Source organism: Oryx dammah, unplaced genomic scaffold, assembly GCF_014754425.2.
Source record: "Oryx dammah isolate SB20612 unplaced genomic scaffold, SCBI_Odam_1.1 HiC_scaffold_14, whole genome shotgun sequence".
NCBI classification, from domain to species: Eukaryota; Metazoa; Chordata; class Mammalia; order Artiodactyla; family Bovidae; genus Oryx; species Oryx dammah.
Window position 1 is genome coordinate 38,089,660 of NW_024070198.1, and position 19,150 is coordinate 38,108,809.

The 19,150-nt window shown below is 39.0% G+C and overlaps 1 protein-coding gene, 1 non-coding gene and 1 pseudogene across 3 annotated transcripts in view; all 3 read right to left on the minus strand.

Moving 5' to 3' along the window:
* Positions 1 to 15,838, minus strand: part of EIF3A (eukaryotic translation initiation factor 3 subunit A) — a 32,184-nt gene extending 16,346 nt beyond the window's left edge. Inside the window, exons 1-9 of one of the 2 annotated variants that reach the window (XM_040254836.1) lie at positions 15,597 to 15,838; positions 10,125 to 10,315; positions 9,797 to 9,933; positions 9,245 to 9,408; positions 7,700 to 7,899; positions 6,318 to 6,526; positions 4,428 to 4,599; positions 924 to 1,028; positions 240 to 338 (exon numbers count right to left, since the gene is read on the minus strand). In XM_040254836.1, the coding sequence (XP_040110770.1) occupies positions 240 to 338; positions 924 to 1,028; positions 4,428 to 4,599; positions 6,318 to 6,526; positions 7,700 to 7,899; positions 9,245 to 9,408; positions 9,797 to 9,933; positions 10,125 to 10,315; positions 15,597 to 15,645 (1,326 nt within the window). In that variant the 5' untranslated portion in view covers positions 15,646 to 15,838. The remainder of the gene's footprint in view (positions 1 to 239; positions 339 to 923; positions 1,029 to 4,427; positions 4,600 to 6,317; positions 6,527 to 7,699; positions 7,900 to 9,244; positions 9,409 to 9,796; positions 9,934 to 10,124; positions 10,316 to 15,596) is intronic. The other variant, XM_040254837.1, reaches the window with a different exon arrangement.
* LOC120874017 lies at positions 472 to 601 on the minus strand. The gene has a single exon (XR_005723586.1). It is a non-coding gene; the product is annotated as a small nucleolar RNA SNORA19 (small nucleolar RNA).
* Positions 6,596 to 6,725, minus strand: LOC120873994 (annotated as a pseudogene).
* Positions 15,839 to 19,150: the final 3,312 nt, after the last annotated feature.

Below are 19,150 nucleotides of genomic sequence, written 5' to 3' on the forward strand. Positions count from 1 at the left end.
ATGTACATGGCCAACAAGGAAAAACGTACGGAGACAATGACTAACAAAAGAGACAAAAGCAGCTATGAGTTATGTAAAATAACTATTTTTCAAATCAAACACATAAAATAATTTTGGTGAGGGTTAGAATTTGAGGAAGCTTTTTTCTGGGCTATTTCCAAATTTTTTAGTTTTGTGATCAGAACAATCACTGGAACATTCCCAGCTCTTCCATGAAACATCCGTTTTTCCATCTTTACCTGCTGGAGAAGCCGGAGTATGGTGTTGTTCTGCAGTTGTGGAACATACTGTTGTAACTCTGGTTCCTTTTCAGGTTGCTCCCTAACCCAATTGAGAACCTATAAAATTCATTAAGAGTTATATTTTCTCTACAATAAATACTAAAATACTTGTGATACTTTTTCATTTTCTTCACAGACAAAATCACCACACTATGCAAAGAAATACAAAATGTAACAGGAAGCTACTGACTCTTGTATGAAGGTGACTGACAGCAATGGCTAAATTAAGTCATGCTGCTAATTTACCTCCAAAGGTTCATTTAGCACATCAGAAATATCCTTTCTCTTGACATAAAGAAAAAAGACAATGAAATGTGCACCGAATTCGAACACATAGGATAACACTTCTCTGTTAACAAATACGGGACTAACTGGGAGGTTCTGCCTGACAAGTACACACTGCCGGGTGGAAAACAGCTCGTGGGACGCTGCAGTACAGAGCTCAGCAAGTGCTCTGCGATGACCAGGGTGGAAGGGAAGTCCAAGACAAAGGAAGACATATGCGTGCATATGGCCAATTTACTTCACTGTACATCAGAAAAACTAACACAATGTAAAGTGATTATATTCCAATAAAAAAGAAAGTAACACAACATAAAATTGTAACAGGGATGACTACATGATAATATAACCAAAGCTTACCTTTGTGACTCTCTCACAGAGTTTTAGTGGGTTAAATTCAACTTCCAGCCAATTGTAAAGGTCTTTTACTTCTGGGACAACATATTGTAGCACATTGAATCTGACCTACAGTGAGCAAAACAAAAGGATTAACTGCTGAAGGTATTTTGTAACTGGGATTCTGAATTGATTATAAATTAAATAAAAATATCACACTGGAGATCTGAGAAATGAATGGTATTTATCTAGCCTCAACCACCTCTACCAAAGAGAAATCCAGGACCACTATGTTGAGTCTCTTGCCCCAAATTATGCAACTCTCTACAGTGAAACCCCAGAGGAATTTACAAAGGAAATAAAAACTCATCAACACAATCAAAATATTTACAAAGACAATTCATGCAGCCAATACAAATAAGTTTATTATCAATAAAAAGTAAATACCAGTTTACAAATAGCTGTATCAGAGAAAAGTTATTCCAGAAACACTACTCGGAAAGCCACAAACTCAAAAAAAAAGAGAGAACTCAGGACAAAACAGGCCCTGATTCACATAATATACAGAAACAGTCAAAGAAATAACAACTATATTCAATACATGAATATATCTCACCAATGAGGAGAATTTCACATATTTATGTGAGATTTAAATTTCATATAAAATACACAAACGGGCAAAATTAACCTGTGGTGTCATAAATCAGGACTGTGGCTACTCTTGGAGGAAATAGGAAAAAGTGGTGAATGGAAAAATCTTTTTGAGAATTTACACAATTATACTTAGGACATGTACTTTAAAAATGTATGTTACAATTTAGTCATATTTTAAGTTGATATGTGAATAGAGCTTCCTTGCACAATAAGATGTAGCTTGTCTAACCTGCCCTCAGGTCATGGGGCATCAGTCATACACCTGTCATGAAATGATAGAGACTCATCAACACAAATGGCCACCTACTCTATGGCCATTAGCAAAAGAAGTCTATAAATAACAAATCCTGGACAAGGTATGGACAAAAGGGCACCCCCTTACACTGCTGATGGGAATGGAAACGGGGGCAGCCACTAATGAACACAGTATGTGGTTCCTCAGAAAACTAAAATTAGAATTGTCACGTGATCCAGCAATCCTACTCCTGGGCACAGACCCAGAAAAAGTAATTCAAAAAAGATACATGCACCCCTACTATTGTGAATAGCAGCACTATTCTCAACAGCCAGTGCATGGAGACAACCTAAATGTTCATCAACAGATGAGCTGATAAAGAACACACACACACACAGTGGAAAAGAATGGAGTAATACCATTTGCTGGAACACAAATACAACCAGCCATGATCGTACCAAGTGAGAAAGAAGTACCATACGATCACTTTCGTATGAAATCTAAACTATGAGACAGAAACAGACCCACAGACATAGAAAACAGACTTGTGCTTGCAGGAGGATGGACTGGGATGTTGGGGTTTAGTGACGCAAACTGTTACATACAGAATAAACAAGATTTCCTACTGAACAGCACAACTATATTCAGTATCCCAAGATAAGCCATAATGGAAGAGAATATAAAAAAGAATGTATATAAAATTAAATCACTTTGCTGTATAGCAAAAATGAACACATTATGAATCAACTATACTTGTATTTTAAATAAATGAATACTCTGGATTTTCCACTGAGCACCACCTCCAATAAGGAATGTACTGAGACAGGCTATCCATCTACTGAAACAAACTTGCTTCCCAAGCTTAATAATCTCTTATGAACTTGATTAACTTGAGTCTGTTCCTGAGATTGATTCTAGAATCATTCTCTAGGTGATTATGAATTTAGCTACATAAACATAATACTCAGGTCTCAATCTTGTACATATAGTGAACTCAAGATTTATAAAATGCATCCTGACGTCTAGTTAAGCCATTCATCTGGCACCAACTAGAAGCCTTCTTATAGAAATTTATTTATGGGTCCAATGAGGACCCAAATGTGAATGTCCTGCCTACTGACTCTGACCTCACCAACAGATTCCTACATCAGTATTATAACTGATCAACTTTAACATCAAGGTATGCTACATGAGCTCAAGAGATATGGATAATACTTCCATCAGGCACACTTTTCAGTATTTAAAAAAAAATTTTTTTAATACTTATTTGCTAGTTAAGACCTCTTCCTAAATACAATGCTCTTATTTAATTACGTTTAATCCTAATTCAGGAGACGGCAATGGCAACCCACTCCAGTACTCTTGCCTGGAAAATCCCATGGACAGAGGAGCCTGGTGGGCTGCAGTCCATGGGGTCGCTAAGAGTCAGACACGACTGAGTGACTTCACTTTCACACATTGGAGAAGGAAATGGCAACCCACTCCAGTGTTCTTGCCTGGACAATCTCAAGGACAACGATGCCTGGTGGGGTGCCGTCTATGGGGTCGCACAGAGTCGGACACGACTGAAGCGACATAGCAGCAGCAGTAATCCTAATTCAGTCCCATAAAAACATGCCAACACACAAAGCCGGTTTTTATAAATGGCAGCAGAATAAAACACGAAGGCATTGAGAGAAATACTATTTCAGAGGTTAAGTTAGTTCTTTTGAAAAATTGACCACAAAAGGAACTTGCCTTGCTACTGTAACAGAGAACTGTTACAAGATAAAAAAGTATTCCCATATACTATATGTATTAACTTTTATCCAAACTGATTGACTCTGCCAGTGAAGGATGTTGCCATATACAAAATGTATTAACTTTTATCCAAACTGATTGACTCTGTCAGTGAAGAAATAAGGCCTATATTCCCTCTTTTTTCTCTTATCCTGAAGTAATTTGCTAGAGCTGTACCACAGTAACCACTAAGTCAAACTACTGGGAATCAAACTCCTCTGGAGTACAAATTCCATTTAACTATCACTTGCCTGGCAGATAACAAGACACTAACATGATAAATTCCCACTGAATTAAAGAGTCCAATGTAAAACACTGTGAGATACAAAACCTTGGGCTCTATATTTTGAAATCAATTTAATATCTGCAGTGGGTGAAACCTAGAAATCTGCATTTTAAAAAGTACTTCACACACAATTACAGTGTATAGCCCTAATTAAGAACCACTGCCTTAGTAAGTTAAAGTTAGAAACACCTCAGTTGTCCAGAACTGGGCCTAATCTAATTCCATGCTTTCCTGGACTCATCATATTTCTAATACCTATCAGCTTCAGTTTTTCCTACAGCCCCTGAAATAAGCCATGATCGTTCCTGCCCATCATACTTCCCTTATTAAGGGGCCCATGCTAGTCCTCAAAGCTAGTCTGAGTCTTGTCTGCTGCATCCAATTTAACTCCAGCTCACTCAAGACAAAACATCTCACCTCAACACAGGGCTGACTTACACCAATGGTTCTCAAACTTGTCCAAGCATCAGAATCCCCTGGCAATGCATCAGAATTCATTTAATCATAAATTATAAAACCTGATCATAGAGCGTTCTGTTCAAAGCTGTTGAAGAGTGCTAAAACTTATACCAACCATATCATTAATAAGGCCAATTCGCGTTGGTGGGGCTTGCAGGCCTAGCAGGGTTGCAAGGCGACGCTGTTTCTCAACTATAATGCCGTCCATATCCAGAAGTCGAGCAATATCAGTACGCTCAGGGGTAATAGGGATGGAAAGAGTGGCCAAAAGGACTCTAGTAGACATTCTGGAGAACAAAGATACAATCTGTTAAATTTGCAAATGTTATTTGATAAGGAGAAAGACACTTCTCTTTAATTAGTAAAATGTGCCAGTGATAGAATATGTATACCACCACGATGAACTGGCCTCCTTAGTGTTTATCAAAGCATGGGATTAATTAAAAAAGAAATGGATTATCCTAAAATGAACACTTGGAGAAGCAGAACTTCACCCACCCACTTACTACTGTCAGTGTTTTCTAGCTAGAAAGACTGTGTTGAATGCCAGCACAGACACATCTGCATACACCCCTACTTCCTTATAGAAACTATTAGGGAAGATTTTTAAAACTAAGAAAAAACTGACACTTAAGAAAAGAGGGAAAAGTTACAAGGATCACAAAAACGGATTATGGGAGTTGAGGGCAAAAGTTAAATGTTAGCTTCCTTAAAACACAAAAACTCAGGTTGAATTTAGAGCACCATAGGACACTAAGGATTGTGGGCTCTGGAGCCCAAGAGTCAAGAGTTGGAATCTCAGCTTCACCATTTCCAAGACTGGAACCTTAGGCAAGATTACTTAATTTTCTAAGTCACAAGGTGTTGGGAGGATTAAGGAAAATAATGTACATATAGCCAAACAGCCTAATGATTATGACAGTACTCTTACAGTATTTTCTAACAGAACAGTATAGAAATAACTTAAAGAAAATCAAGTTTTTTCCCTTATTCCAATAGACAAGGATTATATACATAACTGATAGTGAATGACATAAGGAACAGTGCCCTCAATAGTTTTTTAAGGGACTTTCCTGGTGACCTAGTGGTTAAGACTCTGAGCTCCCAATGCAGGAGGCACAGGTTCAATCCCTACTTGGGAACTAAGATCCCACATGATGCTCTGTGTGGCAAAAGATACATATATATACATGAAAGTGCAACTTTTAGTTGCTCAGTCCTGTCCCAACTCTTTGCAGCCCCCATGGACTGCAGTCCACCAGGCTCTTTGGTCCAAGATTCTCCATGCAATTAGACTGGAGTGGGTTGCCACATACACTAGAAAAAACTTAGTTGGTTCCATGCGCTGCTTACAAGCTAAGAAAAACAATTTGATGTACATACTTCTGCTAGAGACCAAAATAACATGGTCTGCCAGTAAGAAATGGTATGTGAGTTGCCTAAACCCAACTAAAATGTATAATGAAAACCAAGCATGACTGAAAAGTATATACGTAATGCTAAAAAAATAAAAGTCTTTAGATTGTTAGGTTATAGGCTATCTACATAAAAATACACATGCCAATTATTTACAGTTAATGTTTTATAGCTGGGGGGAAAGTTACTTGATAAAAGTACTCATTTTTGGGGGAGAGGGTCTAATTAGTTCCTACCTAAATACCTACACTCAGTTAAGGAAGCTAGTACCTTAACACTGCCTTTCCTAACATTCCATTTTCTCAATTGGAGGGTTGGTTACCAGATAAAAGATAGCTACCAAAGACCAAGAATACTGCCCAAGAATACCACTGAGATTTTTTGGTAGTTAACAGTTAGAAGGCGTGCTACTGGTAAGCAGTGAGAAAACAAAGGATGCTGCCAAAGATCCTAAACGCAGTCCCCTGACAAAAAAATAACCAGCCCCAAATGTCAACAGTGCAGCTGAGAAACCCTAATCTAACATTATCATACCATTTACAAGACAGTTCTTTTATATCTCAATACTATCCAACAATAAGATTCTTACCTTTGCATCTCTTCTTGTGTAAGATTCTTTCTCATTTCTCTAGATAAATGGTAAAGACGATGGAGTGTAGACGCATGAAAAAGAGCATTTCCAGATTTCCAAAATACAGTTGAGACTTTGTTATAGTAATTTGCCATCAACTGAGGCTTGGGCGGTTTTTTAGATAAGGAAAATAGCCCATGGATATCTTCCACAGCTTTGAATGCTTCCTAAAATTAGTGGTATAAATTACAGTCATTACATTCTAAAAAAACAAACAAAAATCTATGAAACTTAAAATATATTACACTTAAGAATAAAAATGGCAAATAAAATACCTTCATGTGTGGTTCTTTTTATTCATAGTTTAACTATCTGATATATTTCAGAAAACTACACTTGATCTTAGCCAAAAGGCCGAGAAGCGATTATTTCAGAAAACTAACACAATTTCTTAGACTGCCCAAGCCTTTAAAGAGTATCGTACCACTTGGGGGAATACAATTTTGAAGAATCTGGAAGGACATAAAACACAATATAAAGGCTATTTCTGAATGTTAAGATAATGGATAAATATTTTCTTCCTTTCACTTATCCATTTTTTCCATATTAGACATGTTTACTTGTTTTCTATTAAAACTTTTTTCCTTTAGTTCAGGTATCTTAAGGGTGTACCTGCAGAAAAGGAAAATATGGGAGAGCAGGAGATCATATTTTCGTTGGCTGAAAATTACCAATTTTTAGTTTCTGCCTCTGCAATTTCAATAAGATTTGGTGGGGGAATGAAATATATAAAAATAACTCATAAGAAAATGTCTGCAGAATCCTTAGAGTAAAAAAGTCCATGTTGACAACAAAATGCCCACTACCGAGATCTCTGATGTAGGATATTCACTGTGCAAGCTTACTAAGTCTACGCAGCACTGAGAAATCTAGGGGACAGTGTAGTGCTACATTTCTCCAACTCTCTGCGGTAAAGGACAAGTCTGTAATTTCTAAACTGTTGCCATCAATACTTTTATAAAGTACAATAAATTACTATTAATATAAGATGGAAAGACAAACTGATTTTTTTAAATCCAGGTAAAAGAGACAAAGCTACCATGAAATTATTTACAAAATTTTGTAAATGCATACTCTCCATGCACTGAGCCACAATTTGAGCACTGAGGTCTGAAAAAGAGATTAGATGATTTGGCTTGGAATTGACAGCAGGCATCAAGAACCAAAATAACTGAGACTTCTTGTCCCAAACTCTTCCTTCTTCATTAGACAACCTCAAATCTGTTACCAGCTATTGAAATTAACCAAGAGATACCAAGACACAGATACTCATTAAGAGAAAAAAAGGTAATATGGGTTATTATTACTACAAAGGAAAGCCAAAATAGTTCACAAAATACCTGCCACAATTCCATGCTGATAGCACTGTCCAACTGAACAAGCCTGGTTTCCAAATGCATAGACTGGCTCTCTGGATTATTAAGGTTGATTGCCGTACTTTGGTTATGGTGGCGTTGAATCTGAGACAAGTGCATTCTCAAGTTGTCACACAACTTACGGAATTCGGCCTTCCGGGTGTATTGGAGGCAGAACTTGAAAGCTATAAGCATAATTGTAAAACACATTAGGTACTTTCCACCATAAACTTAGTATTTAAACAGGTTCTACTTCATGTATTAAGGTCAGTTATCTTAACAAGATTTACCAAACTCAGCATCAGTTTTGAGAAATGATCAGTTATAACTCACTTCATGTGCCCTGAGCACCTTTTAGAAATAGTCATCAGTCCTGGTCTATGACTGAAATGGTTCTGAGAGCTAAGGAAGCTATTTAAATTTAGGTCTAAGAGGGACTCACCTTTCAAACACTTATCACTTCAAACCCTAAAAGAGCAAAAAAATTCTGGTCTGAAATATAATTAACTCTCTTACCTAATTTACTAGAAAACAAAGCTTCTGCACTAACTGAAACTGAGTAATACAAATTGGGGGTCTATGGTAACCTAATTTCAATTGTGCACAGATGTATAAATGAACTACTTGCTCTATCATTAAAACACATAATTCTCTACTATCACACATGCAATACTAGAATAACTTCTTTGAATGTCCTTTGTCAATCCCTTAAAAGAGTATTTCTATTTCAATAGGCCTGAAACAAAAGGATGCAGTTTAACTACAAGTTAATATTTATCTCAACTGTTATCAAAACAGTTGAGAGTTGACTTGTGTTAAATGCTAGCCATGTGGGCAAAATGAAACAGATTCTAATGCTCCTAGTAAGCTACTCTTAGTCACATAATCACTTAAAACTCGAATAAACAAAAACAAATACCATATTAAAGAATGGTGACAAGCTTGTGCCTAAGGCTAAAAGTAAGAAAAAGCCAAGAGCCACTCATGTCATATATAGTTAAAAGGCTGCACTGACAGGAAGATAAGCTGCAACAGTAAGGCAAAAAGACAAGATTAGGAAAACAAACTTAATAACAGTTCTTCAGATTAAAAGTGCACTACTGGATACTTTTTATGATGATCCTGAGTCTTCAGTAAGGTTTAGTTCTATATTCAGTAACACTCTGGAGCTCAAAAAGACCTCAGAAACCCAGTATATGGTTAGGTAGCTTGCTGAAGAGTATGCTATTTAGTCAAAAGTACTGATAGAATCAAGTTTGCCAGAAAGCAATAGAAAAGTTTATCTTTTCAGTCACTTAGAAAATTCCAAAATGACTTTAAAAGGTGCTTCAGACATCAATGGAAAACACAAAATTACCTTGACTAATGAAACAAATTTCTTATTTAATATTTAAATGAATGCCAATCATCAAAGAAAGAATTAAAACCATGTAAAATAAGTACTACAGAGAAAAGGAAGTTAACTTTAACAGTCAAATCTTTTGCAAAACCTATCCTTAAGTCAACTTTTCAAATCAATTCTTGTTTTACCTTGTTGGGCAATATCATGGTAGAGACGCTCTACTCTAGAATTGTTTCGAAGAAGGTCCAAACACTGTCTGTATGATTCCCACAGGAATTTAACCCATGGAGTTAAAAGTAATCTGTCAGTACGATCCTGAGTGTCTTCACCACTTACAGCACTTAGCAGAACACTACAAAAATATTTAAAAATGTTGAAAACAATTTTAGACATGGTTTCCTACTTTGCCATATGATTATAAAACCAAAACCAACAATGATCATTATAAAATAGTTCAAATCCTACCTACAACTTTGAACATACTGTAAAGCTATCACTTAGTCCAAGTATTTGAATTCTCAATCTGTATTAAAGCCATTTAAATTAGTATACACCCTATCGGATGGTTTAATTTTTCACTTTTATGAACTCTGAATGGTACATGACTTGAAGTTACTGTACATTTAAATTCCCAAAGACAAGCATTCTTTCTAATAAACATTTACTTCAAATGGGGACAATGGAGACACATGTGAAGAAAAACAATGAGAAAGATATATTTAGCAATTTAGCCCACATACCTCTCAGGAGTTTGAATATTATCCAGATCTTCTATGTCTAAGACCATCTGCTGGGACTCTTCTTTAGCAGCTTCCGTTTTCTCCTCTGCCAATTTCAAATATGCCCTAACAACATCCTCTAGAGATTTGATGTTCACCTAGCCAATAAATAAATAAATAAAACTCGTCTCCCAACAAACCAAAAAATATTTTATTTTTTTATTATTTTTTTTATCAAAAAATATTTTAAAAGCAAACTTTATGGTATAAAACAGTAAATTTGAAAGGTAAATGCCTCCCAAAATGACTAAAAGCACTTACTAAAATATAAAAACCCAGCTGTTCATACCTGTTGACAAATGTTCTTATACTGATACAAGCCTTCTTTAGCCAAGTGGCTCTTGCGAAGATCCACACAAAGTTCCAAGTATTTCAACATAATCGGCTCGTGTATCTTTTGCCATGTTCTATGTTTCTTACTTTTCATAACATCATAAAGAACGTCCAAAGCAGGTTGCTTTTTGCCAACTTCAAGAAATTCTGGAAAAGTAATTCAGAAGAAAATTAGTTATGAATGCTATATAAATCTTGCTTTTTAACTTGGCTGTTTTTAATTTCCCAACCTATTACCACCTCTTTTGAGGTCACAATTTATTTTTGATTTCTAACACTATGCCAAGGTAAAAAAATGGAAAACTGATACTATCTCAAATATGACCTATAGGTAAAACTAGATTTCACTCAATTCCTCTGCACCAATTATGTCTAAGTTACTTTATGAAGTTCCAGAAATTCAAGTCATGAGGGTAACAACCTCCCCGTTGAATAGGCAGAAAAAGCAAGTGTAACTTCAGTCACAATGATCTGGCTGATGCAATTTTTGCTAGTTTGTATTAAGATTTGAGGTACAAAAAACAAATTAGATTGACTATGTTCCTTTTAGATCAACTGACTGTGTGGGTCTATTTGGGGACTGTATTTTGATCATTTCTCTACTGACCTGCCTAGGCTTTTGCCAATACCTCACTGTCTTGATTACTGTAGCCTGACACAAAATCTTGAAGTCAGGTAGTTTGAGTACTCCAACTTTGTTCTTCAGTACTAGCTGGCTATGTAACGCCTTTTGCCTTTTCATACAAACTTCAGAATTGCTTGTCGATACCTACAAAATAGCTCACTGGGATCTCATTGAACCTATATAACAAGTTTGGAAGAACTGACAACAGCATTTAGTCTTCCAATCCATGAGCACGAAGTATCTCTCCACTTATTTATCCCAATCTAAACACAGAAACAAACTGAGACAAATCCCAGCTAAGAGACAAAATACCTGACAACCAATACTCCTCAAACTGTCAAGGCCATCAACAAACCTAACAAACTGCCACAACCAAGAGGAGCCTAAGGAGACAACTAAATGTAATGTATCTTAGGTGGGATCCGGAAATACACAGGGGACATTACAGAAAGCTGAGAAAATATGAACAGTGTATGGACTTTCCTTAATAATAATGGATCAGCATTGATTCACTAGTTGTAACAAACATACCACACAGATCTAAGATATTTATTAACAGGAGAATCTGTGTGTGGTGTGACCCTCTGTACTATCTTTACAATAATTCTGTAAATCTCAAACTTCTAAAATTAAGTTTATTTTGTAATTGAGAAAAAAATATTTGAATGTAGCGCAAACAAACGTATACTCTTTTTAAAATTCACTGCCTAAATCTGATGGCATTCTGTATGTAGCAATATTTCAAAATCTGTTCCAACTTCAGATTTTGGGTATACTGCTTGTTTTGAAAATAAAAGCAAAAGCTCCTCCATTACATTTCTGACCGAAGTTAAAATTTGTCATATTTTTTTCTCTTTTTTTTTAAACTTTCTTAATACACTTAACAGACTTCGCGTGGTTCTTTTCTGGTTATGTTCAACTTAAAACTCAGTTAAGTGCCAAATTTCACACACACAAAAATTTCTCCACTGAAAATTTGACAAAATAATTTGGCAGAACAGTAGTTTACGCTATAAAAAAGTTAAAACACATCTGTTTAAAATCAATGTTCATTTTTCTTAAAAAAAAAATCCTTGACAAATAATTATTTTAGGCATTAACCTAACAATGTATAACATTATCTAAGATATAACTATTCTAGGGCAAACACAGACCAAAATGTCTCTTATCTGAAGGATTTACTAGATCTATGGATTTAGTAACTGTTATTTCTTCTTTCAATCATCATATCTTTCAGGAATGCTGCCTCTGAACATTCCTTCCTCCAGGAAAACTATCAACAATATTTCTACTCTAGTATATTTTTAAAACCTTATACAGGAGAAATCACAAAACACACTGAAGTCTGATAAGTATCTTTTAACACAATATCCTATGTCATCACATATTATACCAAATCATACTCCTCACAAGCAAATTAATATAAACCCCTCTTCAATACTTCAATAATCTCAATATCAAATCTGCCAATATGGGAGCAAGGCCATTTTCACTCAGGTCAATTTTATTACACCCCTCCCAATCAAAGCTGTAACACTGAATACAACTAGATACTTTGCTGTTTTCTGTTTCAAGGGAATGACCTACTCATCATCTTCCTGGAGCACGCACACATCGTTATTTTAAAATTCAACAATATTTTAGTATTTTTTCCAAAACTATTTAACAGAAACAGCTTCTATCAGCCAAAAATTTGGGAGTAAATGTTTTTACGTTTATCCTTTACATTAAGGATATCACAGCAGCCCACCTAAATGACTTATCCAATTCCCAATTTTACCTTGAGGATTTAAATCCCATACTACTGTATATAAGCACTGTCAATATGTTGCAAAATAGGCACCAAGAGTTAAATTTAAGAGCTGGCCCCAGTATGATGTGGTGACAAAATAAACTATCAAAAAATAATTCCCAATCTCTTATTTTTAAATGACTGTGGTAACAATGTCACTTAAAAAAATAGTAAGCCTTGTTTAGTGATAAAACTGAAAGTACTTTTCATTTCCTCAACAGCTAGTCAAGATTCCAAATACTTTCGAATTCCAAAACAATCATCTAATTAGGGGAAAAAAAACAAGTTTTTGAGGCTATGCGATAGAAAACTATCACACACCAAAAGCTGTACTGCAATCTTTAAAGAGACGTTCATTTCCAGATTGATATCGTCTTAAAAATAAAATCTGGAATTACAAACTATTCCTAGGAGGGTAGGCATTCTTAAAGACACAGTGAGTGATCTATGTATCTACCTATAGTAAAGTTTAGGTCAGCCCTTCAATTTTACTAGTTTATTTGTGTAACAGACCAAGTAGATAAGCTATAATGTTACATAATTTGTGGGTTTAATAACTTTATTTTTAAGACAATGGTTGTAGAGTGTAAGTTAAAAGGCCGTTATACAGTCAGAAGCAACTGAACTGGCACTATCATCAATATGAACTGGAAAAGGGGCTTTTTCTGAATGACTCTGGGGTATGCAAATTTCTTGCCGGTAACTGCTGGGACTCGGGTCTCATTTTCCAGAATGCTTGTTTTCCAACTGCTTCCAAAACTATTGCTCTGATAAACCATTCTACACCTAAATTTATTCACATCTTATTAGGATACTCGAATGGATGAGATCTAAATGTGATTTGATTTGATATTACAAATGTTATGAGATTTCCATTAAAAATAAAATGTGCTCTGATTACCCTATTTATAAAATTTTGTCAACAGTGTCATATGCCATCCACATTCTGCTCATTGATACTAAGACAGGACCTAAGATGAAAGGGACAGAAATTATACTACTTGACAGGGAAGGCATCTCTACCATACCAGCACTCTTTTAACAGCTTTTTAAAAGGCCTTTTACAAAAACTACACTAACAAATTCAAGTCCCCATCCCCATATCTTTCTCATCTTGCCTACCTGAATTTCTGACATTTTCACAAATTGCTCTTCATGAATCAAATCTATTTCAACTTAGAAATTGTGAAAAAAGATTTAAGATGTTAACATACATCACTTCTAATTTTAAAGTTACTGAAATATTAAGTTCATATAGATTCAAAAGGGAGGAGTGAAGGATACAAGGCTTGAACACATCAATATGTAGTATTTAGGCCATGAAGATTACAGGGCTTCAGCCAATTAACATGGAAAAAAATGTGTTGGTAAAGCATTCAAAGGGCTGTAAAACAGATCTACAGTACTAATTTCGCCCAAGCCATTTGTATACCACAATATACAATTCTCTTAAGTTTCAAAACATTTGAGAAATAATGCTTTCCCTAAATTTGCTAGTTTATTTTGTAGTGTTAAATTTCCATCTCAATCTTATTTTCTTTCCTATAAATTAATCAGCATGTGTAAACTTCCTGCCTGTTCAAACTATTAGCATGGAGAATTAGAGTGAGTGATTAGATCAAAGTTGTAGTTTCCATTGTTTTTTAGAACACTTACTCTATTCCACAGAATGTGGCATTATCCTATTCCGCAGACGGTTACTTATCCCCGAAATTGTTAACTTACAGTAAAAATAACAAGCATACGACAAACAGCTCTCTGGCCCTGACAGATTATCAGTAGTACCAATTGTACACACTGACTGAAACTGACCTTTTCCTAAGAGGATTTTAAAACGAACTAACAAAATAAGTATAAAAGGGTTAACAGACACGGTACATCGATCCACAACAGGGATAAGACGGAAAACTCGTTTGGCTTGAGGAAGCGTGAAAATTAAAGAGCAATGGACACTCTTAACACTTATAAACCCTAAATAAGAATCTATTGAAAGACCAGAGAACACATTTGCACCCCCTGTAATGACAACGTAATAAATGCCTCTTGAACAGATCAGGACACACACAAGTTTTCCCAACAGTGCCGACTCAAGCACACATATGGAAATAATCGCAAGCCCCAGCGCAATAGCGGGGGCGGGGGCGCGGGGGGGGACCACGATGGATCTTGAAGTTCAGAGACCTTGGTGTTAGGCTTCTAGCTCAACAACTCTCCCAGAGTGACCTTGGGCAAACCAGTCTCCCTAGGCCTCACTTTCCTAATCTTTGAAAGAAACTTCAAGTCCCTCTTATAGTATTAACTCTGTCCCAACTTCCTTGTGACTCGGAGTAGGCTTCGCAGCTGCCAATAATCAATGCCAAAAAATAGGGAACAAATTAAAGGGGTCAGAGTCCCCGAAGCGGAGAAGAGGGGTCGGAAGGGGTAGTGGACCCTGAGCCGGCAAAGAGCGGCGCTGGATTCGGGGGCGCGGAGGCGTCCGCAGGAGAGCCCGGAGGTGGGCCTGCCAGGCCTCCCGGCCCGGCGGGAGGTGGAGCCGAGGTTCTCGCGTGCATTGTCCCCGGGAGGGAGCCATGTTTCCTCCTCCCCGGCACTCCCAGATGGCGGCTAGGGGCGCGGGGCCGAATCGCACAAGGCCCCGCGGTCTGGAGTGAGGGGGTGCCCAGCAGAGGCGGGGAGAGAGGAGAGCTCCGGCCCGGGTCCGCCTGTCTCCGGAGCCGCGACGCCGCCACCCTGCCCCCCGAGACTCACCGGGAGGCGGCGGGAGGAAAGCGAGCCCCGCAGAGACGGTTCCCGGCTCCGTGCCTCCCACCCTCCCCGCTCTACCTCCCATGTCGGTTGGAGCGAGAAGGGATACCATACCCAACCCTGGGTTGGGTCGGCGGCGGGCAGGCCGCAGGGGCCTCCCGTGCAGCCACAGTCGGGCGGCCGCACACCGCGCACCAGGCCCGGGCCCCCTCGACCTCCGAGGCCTCGGGCCGCCCCAGTCCGGCGCGCTCCGATCCCCTCCTCACCGTTGGCGCGCTTGAGGGCATTTTCCGGCCTCTGGAAATATGCCGGCATCTTGGCGGCAGGCTCTGTTCACCCGGCGTCAGCGAATCCTCGGGGTCCCGGGCCGGGAGAGGAGACGAAGGGGAACCAGCGCGAGGTTCCACGCGCCTCGCCAGCAGTCGCCCGCGCCCAGCCGGCCAGAGACGGAAAGGAAAGAGCCACGTGACCCGCCCTGCGCGGCGGCGCCGCCGCCGCCGCTTAGGCCCCGGATGTAGGGGGCGGGCCTCCAGGCGCGCCCCGCCCCTCCCGCGCGCAAGCGCGTTGGCGTCACGCACGTCGGCTGACGTGGCGGCTGTGCTCGGCGGACGGGCGCTCGGGTTCCACCTCTGGATTCTGCGAGACGAACGTTGGGGAGAGGGTTCTCAGGCCCCTAGCTCCTCGAGTGAGAATAGGGGTAAGAAAGATGCAGTTTGGGTCAGAACTACTGTCTGGCGAGAAAGCGCAGTCTTCCTCTAATAAGATTTGTGCGGAGTCCTGCAAAGTTAGAATCGGTCTCATTCGCCTTAGTTCGGTTCCGTTCAGTCAGCTGAGTCGTATCCGACTCTGCGACCCCATGGACTGCAGCACGCCAGGTCTCCCTGTCCGTCACCAACTCCCCGGAGCTTGCTCAAACTCATCTCCGTCGAGTCGGTGATGCCGTCCAACCATCTCGTCTGTCGTCCCCTTCTCCCACCTTCAATCTTTACGAGCATCAGTGTCTTTTCCATTGAGTCAGTTCTTGGCATCAGGTGGCCAAAGTATTGGAGTTTCATTCGCCTAGGGAAGAGAATGATCTGACTTGAAAGTGAAAATTAGTCTCTCAGTCCTGTCCGACTCTCTGCGACCCCATGGACTTTAGCCCGTCAGGCTTCCCTCTCTGGAATTCTCCAGACAAGGATACTGGCTTGGCTGAGTTTTAAAATACCGAATTTATTCGCTTAACACAAATGCATTGAGAACATATCATTAGGCCAAGGATTTTCACCTCTAGTGGAGACCTGTCACATGACGGACTAGCCTGGGGAGGAGAGTTGCAATAAGAAACTAAACAACCAAGCAGGCCTAAAGTTGGTGACACAGAGTGCCTGGGCCCTCAGAAAAAGCTCATTTTGAGCCAAGACCTGAAGGTTGGGGATATACTGGAGACAGCAGTCTGCCGTGGGGAGAAAAGACATGCAGCAGACCAGACCCTCAAAATATTGGAAAATACGTGGGACTGTCGTCACCTTTATTTTGAGCATATACTGCACACAAACCTAAGAAAAGTGTTGATGAAAAAATTCTGTAACAGGCCCTTTGCTACAGGCCTTCTATTTTTGATGAACAACTTTAATGTTCAAACATTATACCTAGAACTTGAAAGCCATTTAAACTTAATCTAATTATTCAAAATGAGTTCTGGGACTTGCGTGGCAGTGGTCCCAACAGTTAAGACTCTGCACTTCCCCTGCCATGGCATGGGTTCCATCCCTGGTCAGGGAAACAGAAGATCCTGCATGCCCTGCAGCATGACCAAAAAAATTAAAATAAGTTCAGAAGAGAAATTCAGAAAGCAGCAGTGGAATAAATTGTTGCAAATTTATTACACATTTTGTAATAATGAGTGGTAAAGAATCTGCCTACGATAGATGAGACCAACTGTAATGCAGGAGATGTGGATTTAGTTCCTGGGTGGAGAAGACCACCTGGAGAAGGAAATAGCAAATCATGCCAATATTCTTGCCTGAGAAATCCCATGGACAGAGGAACCTGGCAGGCTGCAGGCCATGGGGTCACAAGAGTCAGACACAGAATTAGTGACTAAACTCACCACCACAATAATAGATGGGATGTGTAAATTAATGAGAGTACCACATTAATGAATGAGAAAACTACAGTATATACACACAAAAAGCATTTCCCCCTCATTCCTTCTGCCTCAGCAAAGAGGTTTTTCTATTTAAGTTTATCACTAGAAAGAATATTTGTGAAATGCAGACATAGACAGAAAATAAATCACAAATTCTAAAAAAAAAAAAAAATCAAAATTCATTTCAGAGAGTTCTTCTTCCAAATGATTAGATCACCCTGAGCTTTAGTTCAGTTCAGTTCAGTTCAGTTGCTCAGTCGTGTCCAACTCTTTGCGACCCCGTGAATCGCAGCACACCAGGGCTCCCTGTCCATCACCAGCTCCTGGAGTTCACCCAGACTCATGTCCATCGAGTCCGTGATGCCATCCAGCCATCTCATCCTCTGTCATCCCCTTCTCCTACTGCCCCCAATCCCTCCCAGCATCAGAGTCTTTTCCAATGAGTCAACTCTTCGCATGAGGTGGCCAAAGTACTGGGGTTTTAGCTAGAGCATCATTCCCTCCAAAGAAATCCCAGGGTTGATCTCCTTCAGAATGGACTGGTTGGATCTCCTTGCAGTCCAAGGGACTCTCAAGAGTCTTCTCCAACACCACAGTTCAAAAGCATCAATTCTTCGGCTCTCAGCCTTCTTCACAGTCCAACTCTCACATCCATACATGACCACAGGAAAAACCATAGCCTTGACTAGACGGACCTTAGTCGGCAAAGTAATGTCTCTGCTTTTGAATATGCTATCTAGGTTGGTCATAACTTTTCTTCCAAAGAGTAAGCGTCTTTTAATTTCATGGCTGCAATCACTATCTGTGGTGATTTTGGAGCCCAAAAAAATAAAGTCTGACACTTTCCACTGTTTCCCCGTCTATTTCCCATGAAGTGATGGGACTGGATGCGTGAGCTTACACCTCAAAAAATAAGAGCAGAGTTGAGCAGTAGTTATTAAAAAGCCATGGGAACTGTTTTATAGGACAAGATCAAGAGGCTTATTTGTGTATAAAATACTTAAGTCAAAATAGCTAAACATAAGAGCAAATATAGCTTTTAAATGCTGTAGATAGAAAACTTTTTCAGTAGACCAGAGAGGTACATAACAGAATAAAATAGAAACCTGACCTAAGTATCAAAAAAGCTTTCCAACATTCTTAACTTTCCATTGTCATATCTCAAACAAAATGGTAAAATCATTATTGATTATTGCTCATTATTTGGTAGACCTGAAACAAAAATACTAGAAAATTGGGAGGTAAAATGAAATCCAATGTTTCTACATCTTCATCCTTTTCTCTTTGAAGTTATTTTAAAAGTACAGTCAACCCTCTGCACCCACACCTGAGGAGTTCTGCATCCTCAGATTCAACTAGACGTGCATCAGAAATATTCAGAAGGGAATTCCCTGAAGGCCCAATGGGTAGGATTCTGCACTGTCACTGCTGAGAGTCCAGGTTCAATCGCTGGCTGGGGAACTAAGATCCCACAGCCAAAAAGGAAAAAAAGCCTTAAAAGAGAGAGCAACAGATAGAAAGAAAATATTTGGGGAAAAAGTTCCAGAAATTTCAAAAAACCTAATTTGAATTTGTTACTGGCAACTATTTACATAGGTTTACACCGAATTATGGAGAAGACAATGGCACCCCACTCCAGTACTCTTGCCTGGAAAAATCCCGTGGATGGAGGAGCCTGGTAGGCTGCAG